Raw genomic sequence first — 22,459 nt, 5'->3', positions numbered from 1 at the left:
GATTAGTAATTGTATAAGTGTGCCCATGGTTTACCATTGTCCTGTCGATTATTGTTACAATGACTGGCTCCTGCCTACTCCTTTCTACACTTGTGACACAAGCACTATAATTATAAAATCGTGACCGAAACCCAAAGTGCAAAATAATAAAGTACTCAGGAAATAGTAGGAGAGATTCCTCTCAGGAAAACAAGCAACATTTACAATGACCGACAAAGACAAATGACAGATTGGAACTAGGTGTGTGTAATGATGACGAGACAAGTCCTGGGTTGATGAGGGAAGGGTGTTTGCTAGCATCAGGTTCGGCAGCAACTAGAAGGCCGGCGACGCCGAATGCCTGAGCTGAACAGAAGGGGGAGCCAAAGCGAAGGCTGTTGTGACACATTGTAGGAATGACCTGGCTACATGTAAGCTATACAGTCATAAGCATATTGCTGGAGGAGAGGTGGAAGGGGCAGGCAATATCATTATATGAGAAGACTTTCTTTCATTGTGAAGATGTCTTTTATAAGGACATTGTCCCTATATGTATTATGAAATATAACTTATTTTCCAATACATATGTCCTCTATTACTTTATTTTATAAAACAAGTGTGAGAATTAAAAGGAGACTACCATCAACCGTATATTAGTTTATTTAAAAGATGCACATTTCAGTGGGACATTTCAGAGACCAAGCAAGTTGGTATTGTTGCCATTCTGAAGCCATCTTCTATCGATGAATGGCTATCTTCCCAGAGGGCAGAGGGACACCTGGTACATCCAATCTAATCACAAGACATAAGCGGAAATACCCTACTGCCATGGTCACATTTAACCCTTTACTTACAGTGTGCAAATACAAATCATGTTTCTTATTGAGCCAAGTTGTATATCTAATTCAGCTTTAGGGACAAGGTTGAGACATAATCAACCATGTCAATACAGAAGTTCATAATGAGTGTACAAAGACAATGACCTTTTCAAAAACCTTTTCACACACAGAGTTCCCAATTTGCTATGTGTTTGCACCTGTTCCTGTTTAATGTGCAAATACAACTAGTAATTGTATTCCGAAGTGTAAGTTTATCAACACCTCCACTAATTCAGTCATTCAAAACATTGCACATTAGACCTCAGAATACTGGAGCTTAAAGTATGCGATTTGATGCACAGGGACAGGGAGCGCCTGTGACCACTCCCACCATCTCAACATAAGAATCACTTCAGAGTCTTTCTGAGGAATTCCACAAGCAGATGATGAGGAAAGGCAAAGTCTGTCTGGATAATCACAAAACCCTACAGACAGAAAGACAGATGACAATGAATAGTAACCGTTCTGTAAAATATTTATTTAGTCCTATAGTTTGCGTATATATTTTAATTTGAGCTTATGATGAGTAAGAATGAAGTGAAGGTGTATGTATGAGTACTCACATCTTGAGAAACAACCTGGGGTTCGATGAGCTCAAACAGATTTGTTCCCTGTTTGTCCAGTAGTGCAGTTAAACTTGGTTCTAGTTCTAAGACAACGGTCAAAAGAGGAACATATTATATTGTTCACAACAACACACTTACAGTGCATTCGGAATGTATTCAGACCCCTTGACTTTTTCCACATTTTGTTACGTTACAGCCTTATTCTAAAATATATATATTTTTAATCCTCATCAATCTACACACAAAACCACATAATGACAAAGTGAAAACAGGTTTTTAAAAATGTTTGCAAATGTATAAAAAGTAAAAAACAGAAATACCTTATTTACATAAGTATTCGGACCCTTTGCTATGAGACTCGAAATTGAGCTCAGGTGCATCCCGTTTCCATTGATCATCCTTGAGATGATTCTACAACTTGATTTGAGTCCACCTGTGGCACACCTGTTTATATAAGGTCCTACAGTTGACATTGCATGTCAGAGAAAAAACCAAGCCATGAGGTCGAAGGAATTATCCGTAGAGCTCTGAGACAGGATTGTGTCGAGACACAGCTCTGGGGAAGGGTTCCAAACAGTATTGAAGGTCCCCAAGAACACAGTGGCCTCCATCATTCGTAAATGGAAGAAGTTTGGAACCACCAAGACTCTTCCTAGAGTTGGCCGCCCGGCCAAACTGAGCAATCGGGGGAGAAGGGCCTCCCTGACCAAGAACCCAATGTTTACTCTGACAGAGCGGCAGAGTTCCTCTGTGGAGATGGGAGAACCATCCAGAAGGACAACCATCTCTGCAGCACTCCACCAATCAGGCCTTTATGGTAGAGTGGCCAGGTGGAAACCACTCCTCAGTAAAAGGCACATGACAGCCCGCTTGGAGTTTACCAAAAGGACTCTCAGATCACAAGAAACAACATTCTCTGGTCTGATGAAACCAAGATTGAACTCCAATTGTCATGTTTGGAGGAATACTGGCACCATCCTCATGGTGAAGCATGGCAGCATCATGCCTTGGGGATTTTTTCAGCGGCAGGGACTGGGAAACTAGTCAGGATTGAGGGAAAGATGAACGGCACAAAGTACAGACAGATCCTTGATGAAAACCTGCTCCGGAGCACTCAGGACCTCAGACTGGGGTGAAGGCTCACCTTCCAACAGGACAATGACCCTAAGCACACAGCCAAGACAACACAGGAGTGGCATCAGGAAAAGTCTCTGAATGTCCTTGAGTAGCCCAGCCAGACCCCGGACTTGAACCCGATCGAATATCTCTGGAGAGACCTGAAAAAAGCTTTGCAGCATCGCTCTCCATCCAACCGGACAGAGCTTGATGATCTGCAGAGAAGAATGGGAGAAAGTCCCCAAATACAGGTGTGCCAAGCTTGTAGCGTCATACCCAAGAAGATTCGAGGCTGTAATCACTGCCAAAGGTGCTTCTACAAAGTACTGAGTAAAGGATCTAAGTACTTATGTAAATGTGATATTTCAAAAAAGCTGCTTTTGCTTTGTCTTTATGGGTATTGTATGTACAGTTGAAGTCAGAAGTTTACATACACTTAGGTTGGAGTCATTAAAACTCATTTTTTAACCACTCCATAAATGTCTTGTTAACAAACTATAGTTTTGGCAAGTCAGTTAGGACATCTACTTTGTACATGACAAAAGTCATTTTTACAACAAAAGTTTACAGACAGATTATTTCACTTATAATTCACTGTATCACAAATCCAGTGGGTCAGAAGTTTACATACACCAAGTTGACTGTGTCTTTAAACAGCTTGGAAAATTCCAGAAAATGATGTCATGGCTTTAGAAGCTTCTGATAGGCTAATTGACATAATTTGAGTCAATTGGAGGTGTACCTGTGGATGTATTTCAAGGCCTCCCTTCAAAGTCAGTGACTCTGTGCTTGACATCATGGGAAAATCTAAATAAATCAGCCAGGACCTCAGAAACAAGATTGTAGACCACCACAAGTCTGGTTCATCCTTGGGAGCAATTTCCAAAAACCTGAATGTAACACATTCATCTGTACAAACAATAGTACACCAGTATAAACACCATGGGACCACGCAGCCGTCATACCGCTCAGGAAGGAGACACGTTCTGTCTCCTAGAGATGAACGTACTTGTGCGAAAAGTGCAAATCAATCCCAGAACAACAGCAAAGGACCGTGTGAAGATGCTAGAGGAAACGGGTACAAAAGTATGTAAATCCACAGTAAAACAAGTCCTATATCGACATAACCTGAAAGTCTGCTCAGCAAGGAAGAAGCCACTGCTCTAAAACCGTCATGAAAAAGCCAGACTACGGTTTGCAACTGCACATGGGGACGAGGATCATACTTTTTGGAGAAATGTCCTCTGGTCTGATGAAAAAAAAATAGAACTGTTTGGCCATAATGACCATCAGTTCCAAGAAGGAACTGAGGAAAAAGGTGGAGGCTTGCAAGCCAAAGAACACCATCCCAACCGTGAAGCACTGGGGTGGCAGCATCATGTTGTGGCGGTGCTTTGCTGCAGGAGAGACTGCACTTCATAAAATAGATGGCATCATGGAGGAGGAAAATTATGTGGATATATTGAAGCAACATCTCAAGACATCAGTCAGGAAGTTAAAGCTTGGTCGCAAATGGATCTTCCAAATGGACAATGACCCCAAGCATTCTTCCAAAGTTGTGGCAAAATGGCTTAAGGACAACAAAGTCAAGGTATTGGAGGGGCCATCACAAAGCCTGACCTCAATCCTATATTAATTCTGACCCACTGGGAATGTGATGAAAGAAATAAAAGCTGAAATAAATCATTCTCTCTACTATTATTCTGACATTTCACATTCTTAAAATAAAAGTGCTGATCCGAACTGACCTAAGACAGGGAAGTTTTACTAGGATTAAATGTCAGGAATTGTGAAAAACTAAATGTACTTAAATGGATTTGGCTAAACTGTATATAAACTTCAACTTTAGTTTGATGAGAAAAAAAAACGATTAAATTCATTTTAGAATAAGGCTGTAATGTAACAAAATGTAGGTCTGAATACTTTCCATATGCACTGTATATCACAATTCACTAAGCATGAGAGGATGAAACAGTACTCACTGGATAGGACTTTTGGGACACCTATTTTCTCCACTGCCTCTTTCAAATATTCAATGTGGGCTTCAACCATCTGGAGAGCATAAGGAAATGAGAAATAAAGCAATCTACCACCGCTACTGGTCACTTAAATTGGGATTCAGTATGCCTATTTAATTCTCACCTGCAGTGTGTCTGTGGACAGTGAATCCTTCATTATGGAAATTCTTTAGTGGGAAGAAGCAAAGTCACATAAGTGTTGTTTCTTTACTTGCACAAACATAGGCAGCAGTGTGAGGTATACAGTGGGGCAAAAAAGTATTTAGTCAGCCACTAATTGTGCAAGTTCTCCCACTTAAAAATATGAGAGAGGCCTGTAATTTTCATCATAGTTACACTTCAACTATGACAGACAAAATGAGGAACAAAAATCCAGAAAATCACATTGTATGATTTTAAATGTATTTATTTGCAAATTATGGTGGAAAATAAGTATTTGGAGCATTAGCATTTGTGGGTTCAATCCGAAGTCGTTTTGCGTATCAGTTCATAAACCATGTGCCATGGAATCGGTACGTCGAAAATCTCTTCCTAACTATTTTGCAATCTATGTGGCACGGCTGTACATTTTTTGGTCCTTAAATTAAACTGATATACTTTTTGATTTATCACAATTTTCTTTAACCAATTTTGGTCTTCAATGCAGTGCCGACAGACAAGTTCCTTCCTTTTCCCCTTTCCTCTTCCATTTTTGTGTTAATGCTGCAATTAGTTGGTTGTAATTTTGGATAGAGCAGACATTTCCATTTGTTTTTGTTAGCTGCATGTGTGACATAACTCCACCAGTCCTATTTATAATATATTTTACGAAGATTATCCCTTTTTTTATTTTATTCAAAACATACTGTTTTTTTAATCAATTAGTATAGTTGAGTTTAACCATAATATTTGTTGTATTATTTGTTGTCTTTTCTGGTGGATTAAATTGAAATTGCAACAAACTTTCTGTGGTTTGTTTTGAAAACAGCGATATTTGGGAGAGGATTTCCTTTTCAAATAACTGAAAGTGAGAGGTTGTAATTTGAATTAAGGGGAAAAAGGCCTTTCTTGAACATAGGGTAAAATCTGTGGAGGAAGCTGAAGGTTAGAGATGCCAAACGTCAGCCTCGAAACCTTAATGACTTGGAGAAGATCTGCAAAGAGTGGGACAAAATCCCTCCTGAGATGTGTGCAATTACAAGAAACGTCTGACCTCTGTGATTGCCAACAAGGGTTTTGCCCCCAAGTACTAAGTCATGTTTTGAAGAGGGGTCAAATACTTATTTCCCTCATTAAAATGCAAATCAATTTATAACATTTTTGACATGCATTTTTCTGGATTTTGATTTTTTAAAATATACAACTGTATTTTGTTGTGAAGAATCAACAACAAGTGGGACACAATCATGAAGTGGAACGACATTTATTGGATATTTCAAACTTTTTTACAAATCAAAAACTGAAAAATTGGGCGTGCAAAATTATTCAGCCCCCTTTACTTTCAGTGCAGCAAACTCTCTCCAGAAGTTCAGTGAGGATCTCTGAATGGTCCAATGTTGACCTAAATGACTAATGATGATAAATACAATCCACCTGTGTGTAATCAAGTCTCCGTATAAATGCACCTGCACTGTGATAGTCTCAGAGGTCCGTTAAAAGCGCAGAGAGCATCATGAAGAACGAGGAACACACCAGGCAGGTCCGAGATACTGTTGTGAAGAAGTTTAAAGCCGGATTTGGGTACAAAAAGATTTCCCAAGCTTTAAAAATCCCAAGGAGCACTGTGCAAGCGATAATATTGAAATGGAAGGAGTATCAGACCACTGCAAATCTACCAAGACCTGGCCGTCCCTCTAAACTTTCAGCTCATACAAGGAGAAGACTGATCAGAGATGAAGCCAAGAGGCCCATGATCACTCTGGATGAACTGCAGAGATCTACAGCTGAGGTGGGAGACTCTGTCCATAGGACAACAATCAGTCATATATTGCACAAATCTGGCCTTTATGGAAGAGTGGCAAGAAGAAAGCCATTTCTTAAAGATATCCATAAAAAGTGTAGTTTAAAGTTTGCCACAAGCCACTTGGGAGACACACCAAACATGTGGAAGAAGGTGCTCTGGTCAGATGAATCCAAAATTGAACTTTTTGGCAACAATGCAAAACGTTATGTTTGGCGTAAAAGCAACACAGCTCATCACCCTGAACACACCATCCCCACTGTCAAACATGGTGGTAGCAGCATCATGGTTTGGGCCTGCTTTTCTTCAGCAGGGACAGGGAAGATGGTTAAAATTGATGGGAAGATGGATGGAGCCAAATACAGGACCATTCTGGAAGAAAACCTGATGGAGTCTGCAAAAGATCTGAGACTGGGACGGAGATTTGTCTTCCAACAAGACAATGATCCAAAACATAAAGCAAAATCTACAATGGAATGGTTCAAAAATAAACATATCCAGGTGTTAGAATGGCCAAGTCAAAGTCCAGACCTGAATCCAATCGAGAATCTGTGGAAAGAACTGAAAACTGCTGTTCACAAATGCTCTCCATCCAACCTCACTGAGCTCGAGCTGTTTTGCAAGGAGGAATGGGAAAAAATTTCAGTCTCTCGATGTGCAAAACTGATAGAGACATACTCCAAGCGACTTACAGCTGTAATCGCAGCAAAAGGTGGCGCTACAAAGTATTAACTTAAGGGGGCTGAATAATTTTGCACGCCCAATTTTTCAGTTTTTGATTTGTTAAAAAAGTTTGAAATATCCAATAAATGTCGTTCCACTTCATGATTGTGTCCCACTTGTTGTTGATTCTTCACAAAAAAATACAGTTTTATATCTTTATGTTTGAACCCTGAAATGTGGCAAATGGTCGGAAAGTTCAAGGGGACCGAATACTTTCGCAAGGCACTGTAATTTAAAAAACTGTTCTCTATGTGTAAGCAAGACTATAAGCAAATAGGTAAACTGAGATATTACTAAAGAGTTAATCAGGGTGATTTTTCCACAAATAGAAAGGTATTTACCTTTCCATGGTTGCAATATATTATCTATTTTTTGTAAATTTATTTAAAAATGTATTGGAGTGAGATCATGTATTTATTTCGAGATATGTATACCAAGTTTATCTACATCACCATCAGACCATTTTATTGGTAAACTACACAGTAATGTAAAAGTTTTTTTTGCGTGATCCAATACATAATATAGTAATCCACAGAGATTGGAACAATTATCTAGATCCGCTATGAGGCTGTGGAGGGATCCAAGTTGTGGATTTAAAAGAAAACATGAATCATCAGCGTACAATGACACCTTTTGTTTTTAAGCCCTGTATTTTAGTCCCTTAATATTATGGTTGGATCTGATTTTAAGAGCTAACATTTTGATGGCCATAATACCAATAGTGGACAACCTTGTTTTACTCCTCTTGACAGTTTAAAACTTTCTGAGAAGTAGCCATTATTTACTATTTTACACCTAGGGTTACTATACATCATTTTAACCCATTTTATAAGAGATTCTCCAAAATTGTAATGTTCCAGGTATTAATGTATAAACTCCAGTCATACTTTATCAAAAGCCTTTTCAAAGTCCGCTATGAAAGCAGGTCTGGTTTCCCAGATTTTCCATAGTGTTCTATTGTTTCCAGTACTTGCCTTATATTATCTCATCCATGTTTCATCCATGTAAAAAGCCTGTCTGATTAGAATGAATAATGTCCGACAATACCTTTTAAATTCTATACGCTGTACATTTCTGCTAGAATTGTTGCATCACAACACTAAATTGTAAGGGGCCTCTAAATGTTTTCAATGGACTGGATCTTTATATTTCCCACATGTTGTATCCTGTTTCAGTAATAATGAAATCAGACCTTGTTGAGTGTCTGATAATCTACCATTTACATAGGAGTGATTAAAACATGCTAATAAATATCCTTTGAGTATATCAAAACAGTTTTAGTATACCTCTACTGGTATCCCATCCAGCCCTGGAGTTTCCCCGGACTCAAAGGCTTTAATTGCATCAATAAGTTCTTCTGTTTCACCTTCACATGAGTCTTTCTGTATGGCTGTTAATTTTACATATATATTTTTTGAAATCCATACAATTAGCTTCAGTTAGAGAAGATGGAGGAGACTGAAACTAAAACATAGCCTTAATGTAGGCCTACTCCGCTTCCACTTTCAAAATATAATTTGGTGAATCTCACTTGTAACAAGATTCAGTAAATTATTTTTGGTTTCTATGTTGAAGATTTAAAACGAATTTGGTGCATTTCTCCCCATATTCCACCCACTTTGCTTTATTATTATAATATATTACTTGTGATCTTTGTTGAATTAGTTCCGTTTCTTTTTGTTTTTCCTCTCACTTATTCTGAGCCTCTATGGTGCAGTTTTTATTGCTACCTATCTTTTCTGTTAGACTTTCTCTTTCCTTTATTAGTTGGACTCCTTTGACCTAAATTGCTTTTGTTGCATGGCCTCTAAAGGCACATTTAAAGTGTCCCATACAATAAGGGGATTTGCTGTACCTATGTTATGTCAGACAAATTCAGTTATAAATAACTCTGTCCTAGTTAAAAACAAGTTATCATCCAATAGGCTATGATTAAATGTCCAATATTCTCGCCCACGTGGAAATTCAGTAAGAGTAATGTATATGTCAATTATCTGATGGTCCGACAGCATTCTATCCCCTATCAACACCGTTTTTATTTTTGGTGCCAATGAGAATGACATAAGAAAGAAGTCAACTAGTCAACTAGCTTGATTGAGCCTCCGCCATGTTTATATTTTTTTTAACTAGGCAAGTCAGTTAAGAACAAATTCTTATTTAAAATGACGGCCTACCCCGGCCAAACCCTAACGGCACTGGGCCAATTGTGCGCCGCCCTATAGGACTCTCAATCATGGCCGGTTGTGATACAGCCTGGAATCGAACCAGGGTCTGTAGTGACGCATCTAGCACTGCGAAACAGTGCCTCAGACTGCTGCACCACTCGGGAGCCCCTGTATATCTCACTAGGTCAGGATATTTATGCCTCCTTATATCCACCAGTTCCAATATATCCATGACATTCATGATTTCCTTAAGAGCACGAGGGTGATAGTTTGTAATGTGATTTTGATTACGGTCCATTAAGGTATTTAAAATAGTATAATAATCTCCCACCATGATAATAGTCTTGTATTGCTTGCAGAGTTGATCATTTATTATATATATTTTCAAAGAAGCGCGAATCATCATTATTGGTCCGTAAAGGTTAATGAGCCATATCTGTTTATGGTCCAATAATGTATTTAAAATCATCCATCTACCTTGCGGATCTGTTTAGACAAATTGCACATTCGGATCAAAATTACTGTTAATTAATATCATCACCCCTTTTGAGTTACTTTGCCAATGGGTATATTTAAACACCACCACTGTGAACAATATATATATATTATATTCCTTCTCTTTGAGCCAGATAAATATTGTTCTTCTTTTCTTATTATTTGCTAAGCTATTACAATTATAATTGGCTATACTTATTTCAGGATTTACCATGAGATACACGTTTCAAATCTATTTATCATAATATATGTTTGTAAATGTAGCATTAAAAAGTACCATAGTGATTGAGTGTCCATATAGCTGTACCATGATATTTGTATTGTGCTAAATAACCCTCCAATTGCTAAAACCCCTCCCCATCCCAAGTTGGGTTGTCATCCCAGTGACCGACAGGCCACCCCAGTCCCTCCGGATCCCTAGGCCCCCTGAGAGGCCAGGACCCATCCTTTGAAAAGAGCACAGAATGCCACCCACAGAACAGAAGCAGATCAACCGCTAAAAGTATTTCCAATGCTCTCACAATTTGCTTCATATATAGCTATTAAAAATATTTATATACTCAAATATCTTGCGTATCTTAATTTCCACCATTAACAATTAATATGTGTAATAATGTTGACAGTTCATGCAAAGGATTGTTACCTGTAACCAGGATTGTTACCTATAACCAGGATTGTTACCTATAACCAGGATTGTTACCTATAACCAGGATTGTTACCTGTAACCAGGATTGTTACCTGTAACCAGGATTGTTACCTGTAACCAGGATTGTTACCTATAACCAGGATTGTTACCTGTAACCAGGATTGTTACCTGTAACCAGGATTGTTACCTGTAACCAGGATTGTTACCTGTAACCAGGATTGTTACCTATAACCAGGATTGTTACCTATAACCAGGATTGCCAATGCATTACATTTTTGTCAAGCAATTATTATTTTAGCAAACAATTATTGTGGTTCCTCCTATATTGTCCCTAACATCCGTAACCCCTTGCAACATATGTGGTATATACACACACACTCAACCCCTTTCCCCCACAATCAACCATAAGCTCAGATGCTCAATGGTTGTTACATTTCAGAGCCCAACTCAAGAAAGGACCTGATTTACGAATGCATATACAGGTACAGCTGTTTGAGAAAGCATGCCAGACTTAACCAATGCCAACACACACACACACTGGTCCCCTGTTGTGACCATTTTCCCAAGCATCTCTGTGCAGTCAGACCTTTGGTTATTTTATGCCACCAGGGCCACAATAACATGCCCCCTCTCTGATTGTCCGTGTGACCCCCTCCCCATGGGTTACTGCAGCCAGTGTTGCTAGCACAGCTTCTATCTCAAGGCCATCAGACTTTTAAATAGCCATCACTAGATGGCTACCACCCGGTTATTCAACCCTGCACCTAATATGCTGCTACCCTTTTACATAGACATGGAATCACTGGTCACTTTAATAATGGAACACTAGTCACTTTAATAATGTTTACATACTGCTTTACTCATCTCATATGTATATACTGTATTCTATTCTACTGTATCTTAGCCAATGCCACTCAGACATTGCTCGTCCTAATATTTATACAGAACCAGTCAAAAGTTCAGACACATGGCCTCCTGAGCAGCATGGCAGTCTAAGGCACTGCATCGCTAGCTGTGTCACTACAGATGCTGGTTTGATTCCAGGCTGTGTCGCAGCCGACCGGGAGACCCATGAGGCGCACAGAATTGGCACAGCGTCGTCCTGGTTAGGGGAGGGTTTGGCTGGCCAGGATGTCCTTGTCCCATCTCGCTCTAGCGACTCCTGTGGCGTGCCGGGCACATGCACGCTAACACGATTGCCAGGTGTATGGTGTTTCCTCCGGCACATTGCTGCGGCTGGCTTTCGGTTAAATGGGCAGTGTGTCAAGAAGCAGTGCGGCTTGGCGGGGTCGTGTTTCGGAGGATACGCGGCTCTCGACCTTCGCCTCTCCCGAGTCCGTATGGGAGTTGCAGCGATGGGACAAGACTGTCACTACTAATTGGACACCACAAAAAAGGGGTAAAAAATATATATAAAATACATTTTCCGGATTGACTGACCTCATTGTCTTAAATGATGGACTGTCATTTCTCTTTGCTTATTTGAGCTGCTTTTGCCATAATATGGATTTGGTCTTTTACCAAATAGGGCTATCTTCTGTATACCACCCCTACCTTGTCACAACACAGCTGATTGGCTCAAACACATTAAGAAGGAACTGTTTAACTGTTAATTGAAATGCATTCCAGGTGCCTACCTCATGAATCCGGTTGAGAGAATGCCAAGAGTGTGCAAAGCTGTCATCAAGGCAAAGGTGGCTACTTTGAAGCATCACATTTTTGGTTATTACATGATTCCATGTATTATTTCATAGTTTTGATGTCATCACTATTATTCTATTACGTAGAAAAAAGTACAAATAAAGACAAACCCTTGAATGAGTAGGTGTGGCCAAACTTTAGACTGGTAAAGTTATATTTCTTAATTCCATTATTTTACTTTTAGATTTGGGTGTATTGTTATGATTTGTTAGATATTACTGCACTGTTGGAGCTAGGAACACAAGCATTTCGCTATACCCGCAATAACATTTTATTCGAGTTTTGATTTGAGCACACAGATGAGCTTCCCTGAGACGGTTTCTGACAGTTGGTGCAGAAATTCTTCAGTTGTGCAAACCCACAGTTTCATCAGCTGTTCGGGTGGCTGGTTTCAGACTATTCCGCAGATGAAGAATTCAGATGTGGAGGTCCTGGGCTGGCGTGGTTACACGTGGTCAGCATTTGTGAGGCCGGCATTGAAGGCGGCTTATGGCAGAGAAATGGACATTAAATTCTCTGGCAACAACTCTGGTGGACATTCCTGCAGTCAGCATGCCAATTGCATGCTTGCTCAAAACTTGAGGCATTGTGACAAAACTTGACATTTTAGAGTGGCCATTTATTATCCCCAGCACAAGGTGCACCTGTGTAATGATCATGCTGTTTAATCAGCTTCTTGATGTGGCACACCTGTCAGGTGGATGAATTATCTTGGCAAATGAGAAATGCTCACTAACAGGAATGTGATCAAATTTGTCCCTAAAATTTGAGAGAAATAAGCTTTTTGTGCTTTATGAACATTTCTGAGATCTTTTATTTCAGCTCAGGAAACATGGGACTAACACTTTACATGTTGCGTTTATATTTTTGTTCCGTATACTTGTTAGTAAACTGTCATGCAATCAGAAAGTGTTTTACTAAACCATTACAGTCTGTATCCCTTATAGAGGCACAGTGGAGTCAGTATCACAAGACCAATTAAAAGCATGGCCTTCATGTAATGCCTTTACTCACATATGCAGTTCCTATACATGTGTATGTACATGTTCACTACAGTATAGGTGCGTAAATGGACTCACTGTGATGTTGTAGCGATTAGGATCAGTTTCTTCTTGGCGTAGGAAGCAGTCACTACAACCTCCACCTCCTAGACAACGACAAACCCCATTCAGTTACTCTTCTTGGACACATTACTGTCTGATGCCAGGCTATCATTTAAAATATTAAAACAGGTGTTTCTTTGGCTGACCATCTCAAAGTAAAGTCCTGGGATGTCCTCAGCTCCGCTAGTCAGTTCTGCTGCAGCCACAGCTCTGACATAGGTGCCCATTGGGGTCGTCCACAGGTGAGGCACTGACACACTCCACACCCCCAGCACTGGCTCCTCAGAGGACATAAACTGCCAAAAGGATACAGAGAGACAGGTTTCATACAGGCACAGACAGATTTATCACACTGACTTACCTGTGTACATAATATATGAGGTTTGATAAAAGCATGTTGTGTCTGTCTGAGGACAGTCCTGAGTGGGTTTGTCACATACCTGGCTAAGGAACTCTGGAATGGGGGTAGACAAATTTGTCTTAAACAGTTCCTGAAATGAAATTGACCATGTTAAATAACTGGCATACATTAAAACAAACACAGTAATTCAGCTTGTAATGAACAAGAATGTCATTCCCCGTCACAGTGCTACAGTCAGTTTCCCTGCCTCTACCATATTGTAACACACCGTGGACCAAACCCCAACCCCAAGTCCTGATTACTGTTTCCCTGCCTCTACCATATTGTAACACACCGTGGACCAAACCCCAAGTCCTGATGACTGTTTCCCTGCCTCTACCATATTGTAACACACCGTGGACCAAACCCCAAGTCCTGATTACTGTTTCCCTGCCTCTACCATATTGTAACACACCGTGGACCAAACAACAAGTCCTGATTACTGTTTCCCTGCCTCTACCATATTGTAACACACCGTGGACCAAACCCCAAGTCCTGATGACTGTTTCCCTGCCTCTACCATATTGTAACACACCGTGGACCAAACCCCAAGTCCTGATGACTGTTTCCCTGCCTCTACCATATTGTAACACACCGTGGACCAAACCCCAAGTCCTGATGACCGTTTCCCTGCCTCTACCATATTGTAACACACCGTGGACCAAACCCCAACAACAAGTCCTGATTACTGTTTCCCTGCCTCTACCATATTGTAACACACCGTGGACCAAACCCCAAGTCCTGATTACTGTTTCCCTGCCTCTACCATATTGTAACACACCGTGGACCAAACCCCAAGTCCTGATTACTGTTTCCCTGCCTCTACCATATTGTAACACACCGTGGACCAAACCCCAACAACAAGTCCTGATTACTGTTTTCCTGCCTCTACCATATTGTAACACACCGTGGACCAAACCCCAACAACAAGTCCTGATTACTGTTTCCCTGCCTCTACCATATTGTAACACACCGTGGACCAAACCCCAACAACAAGTCCTGATTACTGTTTCCCTGCCTCTACCATATTGTAACACACCGTGGACCAAACCCCAACAACAAGTCCTGATTACTGTTTTCCTGCCTCTACCATATTGTAACAACACTGTGGACCAAACCCCAAGTCCTGATTACAGTTTCCCTGCCTCTACCATATTGTAACACACCGTGGACCAAACCCCAACAACAAGTCCTGATTACTGTTTTCCTGCCTCTACCATATTGTAACACACCGTGGACCAAACCCCAAGTCCTGATTACTGTTTCCCTGCCTCTACCATATTGTAACACACCGTGGACCAAACCCCAACAACAAGTCCTGATTACTGTTTCCCTGCCTCTACCATATTGTAACACACCGTGGACCAAACCCCAACAACAAGTCCTGATTACTGTTTCCCTGCCTCTACCATATTGTAACACACCGTGGACCAAACCCCAACAACAAGTCCTGATTACTGTTTCCCTGCCTCTACCATATTGTAACACACCGTGGACCAAACCCCAACAACAAGTCCTGATTACTGTTTTCCTGCCTCTACCATATTGTAACAACACTGTGGACCAAACCCCAAGTCCTGATTACAGTTTCCCTGCCTCTACCATATTGTAACACACCGTGGACCAAACCCCAACAACAAGTCCTGATTACTGTTTTCCTGCCTCTACCATATTGTAACACACCGTGGACCAAACCCCAAGTCCTGATTACTGTTTCCCTGCCTCTACCATATTGTAACACACCGTGGACCAAACCCCAACAACAAGTCCTGATTACTGTTTCCCTGCCTCTACCATATTGTAACACACCGTGGACCAAACCCCAACAACAAGTCCTGATTACTGTTTCCCTGCCTCTACCATATTGTAACACACCGTGGACCAAACCCCAACAACAAGTCCTGATTACTGTTTCCCTGCCTCTACCATATTGTAACACACCGTGGACCAAACCCCAACAACAAGTCCTGATTACTGTTTCCCTGCCTCTACCATATTGTAACACACCGTGGACCAAACCCCAACAACAAGTCCTGATTACTGTTTCCCTGCCTCTACCATATTGTAACACACCGTGGACCAAACCCCAACAACAAGTCCTGATTACTGTTTCCCTGCCTCTACCATATTGTAACACACCGTGGACCAAACCCCAACAACAAGTCCTGATTACTGTTTTCCTGCCTCTACCATATTGTAACAACACTGTGGACTAAACCCCAAGTCCTGATTACAGTTTCCCTGCCTCTACCATATTGTAACACACCGTGGACCAAACCCCAACAACAAGTCCTGATTACTGTTTCCCTGCCTCTACCATATTGTAACACACCGTGGACCAAACCCCAACAACAAGTCCTGATTACTGTTTCCCTGCCTCTACCATATTGTAACACACCGTGGACCAAACCCCAACAACAAGTCCTGATTACTGTTTCCCTGCCTCTACCATATTGTAACACACCGTGGACCAAACCCCAACAACAAGTCCTGATTACTGTTTCCCTGCCTCTACCATATTGTAACACACCGTGGACCAAACCCCAACAACAAGTCCTGATTACTGTTTTCCTGATAAATGCTGCCTTGGACACTAGACCACATGACTTCCACTAGTCTGGTAGACACCTACTGTGAGCTCCAGGCCAGAGATGTTGAGGACAAAACGTCTATCTTGGTGGGCAGCTGTAATCAGGGGGTTGAAGACCTCATCAGAGATCCAGAAGTAAAGCATGCGGTCCTCTGTCAGCTGGCTGGGGTCGAATACAGAGGCATTGATGACAGCTGTCATGTTGTTGTATTTGGCCAGACCCTGGACATCATGGGAAGACAGAAGAAAGATACTGTAATACATATAATAACAATTGGTATTGTGCATCATCATGTACAATGAATATGGATGTTAGATAATAAAGGGATATACAGTACCTTGTGGTATGATTCAATGTAATTGGATGTGATGACAGGGGCAGAAGTTACTCCAATATCCATGCTGATGTCACCATCACTAAGGAATTGCTCTGTGGGAATCAACGCGGAGATGTTAACATAGTCACTGACAGATATTCTAAATAAGAGAAAGTCTTGATACCTCTATAGGCTTCGTGTGCTATCTACCCAGGCTCCCCAAATGTGTCCATACCTGCTCGTTCCTGTATAAAGTCAGCCAATATGTTTGCCACATTATTGATCTCCTTACAGATCTAAGATGACGAAAACAGGGATATTGTTTAATTCTATGTTGCAGCTGATGTGACAATGTTTTTGCTGGGTTGCATTAACAAGACAGTAGGGGGCAGAGTTGAGCCATCAGCGAGGCCTCTGTCCAATACTTTGATACACTGTAGGTTTATTTAACTAGGCAAGTCAGTTAAGAACAAATTCTTATTTAAAAGGACGGCCTACCCTAAGTCCAACAGTACATTATTCTCCTGCATTTCCCTCTAATCATCACTCACCTGGCTTTTAATAACCAACTTCACAGTGAAGGTGATGAAGTTTGTGAACAGCCTCTTGAGCCAGCCAGGCCTAAAGCCAGAATGTAAAACACAGGGTTTGTCCTTCATGTTACTTCCCTTGAAGGAAGAGGACATTACAGATAAACCATTTTACACTATGTGTATAAAACTATCTGAGTTCCAGAATGTGCCACTTACTCCCTGTCTCCCTGCAGCAGGAGATCCAGCTTGTGGAACGTGAGGTAGCAGTCTGATGTGTCTGCAGCAACTTTCCCCTTTCCACAATCTGAGACAGAGAAAGCACATGATCACTGGCAGGAAATACATTACAAAAGGTAAGATAAGATTCCTGTAAACTCTTTGGAAGAATGAGAAGGAAGAGTGAACATTGAACACCACACAAACAATGGGCAGAAAAAGGTACTTACAGAGTTTGGGGTTAATGCCAAGATCAATGTGCGAATCAATTTCAAAATCTACTGAATGTCCCACATTGACACTGCAAAACAGATTACACATGGCAGTGTCATGACCACACAGCTATTCAAGGTTAACATACAAAACTTCAGTAGTAGCCAACATGACATTTGGATAAATCACAACATACGTAACTGTAAGATCTAGAAAGTTATATCTAATCATATCACAAACTATTTCCATCTCTCTCATCCTCCCTTTTCACAATGAAAAGACTGCTATGCAATCTGGTTTCAGAGCTGGTCATGGGTGCACCTCAGCCACGCTCAAGGTCCTAAACAATATCTTAACCGGCAACGATAAGAAACATTACTGTGCAGCCGTATTCATTGATCTGGCCAAGGCTTTCGACTATGTCAATCACCACATCCTCATCGGCAGACTCGACAGCCTTGGTTTCTCAAATGATTGCCTCGCCTGGTTCACCAACTACTTCTCTGATAGAGTTCAGTGTGTCAAATCAGAGGGTCTGCTGTCTGGACCTCTGGCAGTCTCTATGGGGATACCACAGGGTTAAATTCTTGGACCGACTCTCTTCTCTGTATACATCAATGAGGTCGCTCTTGCTGCTGGTGAGTCTCTGATTCACCTCTACGCAGATGACACCATTCTGTATACTTCTGGCCCTTCTTTGGACACTGTGTTAACAACCCTCCAGGCAAGCTTCAATGCCATACAACTCTCCTTCCGTGGCCTCCAATTGCTCTTAAATACAAGTAAAACTAAATGCATGCTCTTCAACCGATCGCTGCCTGCACCTGCCCGCCTGTCCAACATCCCTACTCTGGACGGCTCTGACTTAGAATACGTGGACAACTACAAATACCTAGGTGTCTGGTTAGACTGTAAACTCTCCTTCCTGACCCACATCAAACATCTCCAATCCAAAGTTAAATCTAGAATTGGCTTCCTATTTCGCAACAAAGCATCCTTCACTCATGTTGCCAAACATACCCTTGTAAAACTGACCATCCTACCAATCCTCAACAATGTCATTTACAAAATAGCCTCCAATACCCTACTCAACAAACTGGATGCAGTCTATCACAGTGCAATCCGTTTTGCCACCAAAGCCCCATATACTACCCACCATTGCGACCTGTACACTCTCGTTGGCTGGCCCTCGCTTCATACTCGTCGCCAAACCCACTGGCTCCAGGTCATCTACAAGACCCTGCTAGGTAAAGTCCCCCCTTATCTCAGTTCGCTGGTCACCATAGCAGCACCCACCTGTAGCACGCGCTCCAGCAGGTATATCTCACTGGTCACCCCCAAAAACCAATTCTTTCTTTGGCCACCTCTCCTTCCAGTTCTCTGCTGCCAATGACTGGAACGAACTACAAAAATCTCTGAAACTGGAAACACTTATCTCCCTCACTAGCTTTAAGCACCAACTGTCAGAGCAGCTCACAGATTACTGCACCTGTACATAGCCCACCTATAATTTAGCCCAAACAACTACCTCTTGCCCTACTGTATTTATTTATTTATTTTGCTCCTTTGCACCCCATTATTTTTATTTCTACTTTGCACATTCTTCCACTGCAAATCTACCATTCCAGTGTTATACTTGCTATATTGTATTTACTTTGCCACCATGGCCTTTTTTTGCCTTTACCTCCCTTATCTCACCTCATTTGCTCACATCGTATATAGACTTGTTTATACTGTACTATTGACTGTATGTTTGTTTTACTCCATGTGTAACTCTGTGTCGTTGTATGTGTCAAACTGCTTTGCTTTATCTTGGCCAGGTCGCAATTATAAATGAGAACTTGTTTTCAACTTGCCTACCTGGTTAAATGAAGGTGAAATAAAATTAAAATAAATAAAAAATGACTGATGGAAGGACTCACAGCCAGCTTCCATATCCATACTGGATGGTTCCTTTGAAAACAGCAGACACGTTGGAGATGGCAATCTCAATGCCTTCACCTGCTATGAGCTCAAACTCACTCCGCCCAATCGACAGGTTATGGATCTCCAGACTGAGAGGGCAAAGGTCAGGAGAGGACATTATTATTGGTTGTTCATTTTAGAAAGAAAAAGGATCAAAACAACAAAGCAATGGCGACCGTGATGACATTCAATCTGTTATTGATTGAAAAATGAGTGCTTATGCATTCATCCAATCATGTGTCAGATACATCATCTATGGTAAGTGAATACAGGATAAAAGGATGGCATGTGAGTTAATGGAGGAGGATGAAAGGAACAGCATAAGAGCGTGCATGTGGTCAGGTCCACTCACTTGGCAAGTCCATATTTCACCTTTCCAACGAAGAGAATAGACTTCTCATTGCTAATGCTTGGATATTTGGCATGCTGGAACGCAGCCTGGATGACCTTGGTCGTCTTTTCATTTACTGAAGAGAAAATACACAATTTGTCTATATATACAGTGAGGGAAAAAAGTATTTGATCCCCTGCTGATTTTGTACATTTGCCCACTGACAAATAAATGATCCATCTATAATATTAATGGTAGGTTTATTTGAACAGTGAGAGACAGAATAACAACAACAAAATCCAGAAAAACACATGTCAAAAATGTTAGAAATTGATTTGCATTTTAATGAGGGAAATAAGTATTTGACCCTCTCAATCAGAAAGATTTCTGGCTCCCAGGTGTCTTTTATACAGGTAACGAGCTGAGATTAGGAGCACACTCTTAAAGGGAGTGCTCCTAATCTCAGTTTGTTACCTGTATAAAAGAATACCTGTCCACAGAAGCAATCACTCAATCAGATTCCAAACTCTCCACCATGATCAAGACCAAAGAGCTCTCCAAGGATGTCAGGGACAAGATTGTAGACCTACACAAGGCTGGAATGGGCTACAAAACCATCGCCAAGCAGCTTGGTGAGAAGGTGACAACAGTTGGTGCGATTATTTGCAAATGGAAGAAACACAAATGAACTGTCAATCTCCCTCGGCCTGGGGCTCCATGCAAGATCTCACCTTGTGGATTTGCAATGATCATGAGAACTGTGAGGAATCAGCCCAGAACTGCACGGGAGGATCTTGTCAATGATCTGGGACCACAGTCAGCTGGGACCATAGTCACCAAGAAAACAATTGGTAACACACTACGCCGTGAAGGACTGAAATCCTGCAGCGCCCGCAAGGTCCCCCTGCTCAAGAAAGTACATTTACATGCCCATCTGAAGTTTGCCAATGAACATCTGATTGATTCAGAGGACAACTGGGTGAAAGTGTTGTGGTCAGATGAGACCAAAATGGAGCTCTTTGGCATCAACTCAAATTACTGTGTTTGGAGGAGGAGGAATGCTGCCTATGACCCCCAAGAACACCATCCACACCGTCAAACATGGAGGTGGAAACATTATGCTTTTGGGGTGTTTTTCTGCTAAAGGGACAGGACAACTTCACCGCATCAAAGGGACGATGGACGGGGCCATGTACCGTCAAATCTTGGGTGAGAACCTCCTTCCCTCAGCCAGGGCGTTGAAAATGGGTCGTGGATGGGTATTCCAGCATGACATTGACCCAAAACACACGGCCAAGGCAACAAAGGAGTGGCTCAAGAAGCACATTAAGGTCCTGGAGTGGCGTAGGCAATCTCCAGACCTTAATCCCATGGAAAATCTGTGGAGGGAGCTGAAGGTTCCAGTTGCCAAACGTCAGCCTCGAAACCTTAATGACTTGGAGAAGATCTGCAAAGAGGACTGGGACAAAATCCCTCCTGAGATGTGTGCAAACCCGGTGGCCAACTACAAGAAACGTCTGACCTCTGTGATTGCCAACAAGGGTTTTGGCACCAAGTACTAAGTCATGTTTTGCAGAAGGGTCAAATACTTTTTTCCCTCATTAAAATGCAAATCAATTTATAACATTTTTGACACCCGTTTTTCTGGATTTTGTTGTTGTTATTCTGTCGCTCACTGTTCAAATAAACGTACCATTAAAATTATAGACTGATCATTTCTTTGTCAGTGGGCAGTTTTTCCCTCACTGTAGACTAAAGACAATACTTTAAAAAACAGTTAACTACCCTGACAGTAACAGTTCTGGTGAAAAACATTTGAGAAAACACTGTAGGGAGACTGGAATCAATAAGATAGATACTCACATACCACCGCTGCAGGGTAGGTCAGCCTACAGACAGCCCCAGTGAACCTGTATGCAGAGGCTGGCTCCAGACAGGATCGGGACATCACAACCAGGCCCAGGAACAGCAGCAGGACTGGGAGTGTCATCACACACTTATCCATCTCACCAGTAGCTAAATGAACACTGACTTCAAACTGGATCCCAGAGCTGTGTAGTGCCTCCTCAGAATCTCTGAACTAACTGATCCAGGCTGTGTTGAGCATGCACAAGAGACAAGGGGAGGAAGAGGGAGGGAACAGAAGAAACCTCTAGGGAGATGTGGTTCGGACTGAGGCTAAACTTGGCTGAACTAAACTTCACAACACTACCCCTGTAGTCTGTGATTGGGCCTCAAACAGGCCAGAGCGGGATATTTGGGCGTGGGTGTCATTATGTGATCTATCTGGGCCCAGGGGGCTACTTCTATACATGCGAGGTAGGGTTATTATAGAGCAGTAAATAACAGATATAGAGACACTTTTTCTAGGGCACATTCTCTGAAACTCCCATACCTTACAGTCACAGAAATGCCAATATTGACCCAGAATGATGGAACCATACAGCTAAACCTTCACTAAAATCTTTCAGCTTTATGTAAAGAAAATTGGAATTGTGGTACTATTTCTGCAAATATTCATCAATCATGACCATGTTGGTCAATACAACTTCCTAAGAAAATATG

General features: G+C 41.5%; 1 protein-coding gene across 1 annotated transcript; it reads right to left on the bottom strand.

Annotated features, from left to right (window-relative positions):
• Positions 1 to 623: 623 nt before the first annotated feature.
• Positions 624 to 22,036, bottom strand: LOC124037412 (cholesteryl ester transfer protein, plasma). The gene is made up of 16 exons (XM_046352107.1): positions 21,758 to 22,036; positions 19,916 to 20,030; positions 19,521 to 19,652; positions 17,616 to 17,686; positions 17,386 to 17,473; positions 17,188 to 17,257; positions 16,872 to 16,932; positions 16,658 to 16,749; positions 16,362 to 16,541; positions 13,770 to 13,820; positions 13,476 to 13,625; positions 13,306 to 13,373; positions 4,682 to 4,724; positions 4,522 to 4,591; positions 1,421 to 1,506; positions 624 to 1,282 (listed from the first exon to the last, which is right to left on the bottom strand). The coding sequence occupies exons 1-16, from the start codon at positions 21,897 to 21,899 to the stop codon at positions 1,205 to 1,207; spliced, it is 1,497 nt and encodes a 498-aa protein (XP_046208063.1). The 5' UTR covers positions 21,900 to 22,036; the 3' UTR covers positions 624 to 1,204.
• Positions 22,037 to 22,459: the final 423 nt, after the last annotated feature.

The sequence above is a fragment of the Oncorhynchus gorbuscha genome, linkage group LG01, assembly GCF_021184085.1.
Source record: "Oncorhynchus gorbuscha isolate QuinsamMale2020 ecotype Even-year linkage group LG01, OgorEven_v1.0, whole genome shotgun sequence".
In the NCBI taxonomy this organism is placed as follows: domain Eukaryota; kingdom Metazoa; phylum Chordata; class Actinopteri; order Salmoniformes; family Salmonidae; genus Oncorhynchus; species Oncorhynchus gorbuscha.
Note: the sequence above shows the minus strand (reverse complement) of the source record. Positions and strands in the feature narration are given on the sequence as shown.

Excerpts from the sequence above, each read along its gene's own strand:
- LOC124037412 (XM_046352107.1), bottom strand. The coding sequence starts at position 21,899 with ATGGATAAGTGTGTGATGACACTCCCAGTCCTGCTGCTGTTCCTGGGC. Across the intron at positions 17,687-19,520 it reads TATGGATATGGAAGCTGGCT|TGTCAATGTGGGACATTCAG; the intron begins GTGAGTCCTTCC and ends TCTGTTTTGCAG. Across the intron at positions 4,725-13,305 it reads CTAATCGCTACAACATCACA|AATTTCCATAATGAAGGATT; the intron begins GTGAGTCCATTT and ends TTCCCACTAAAG.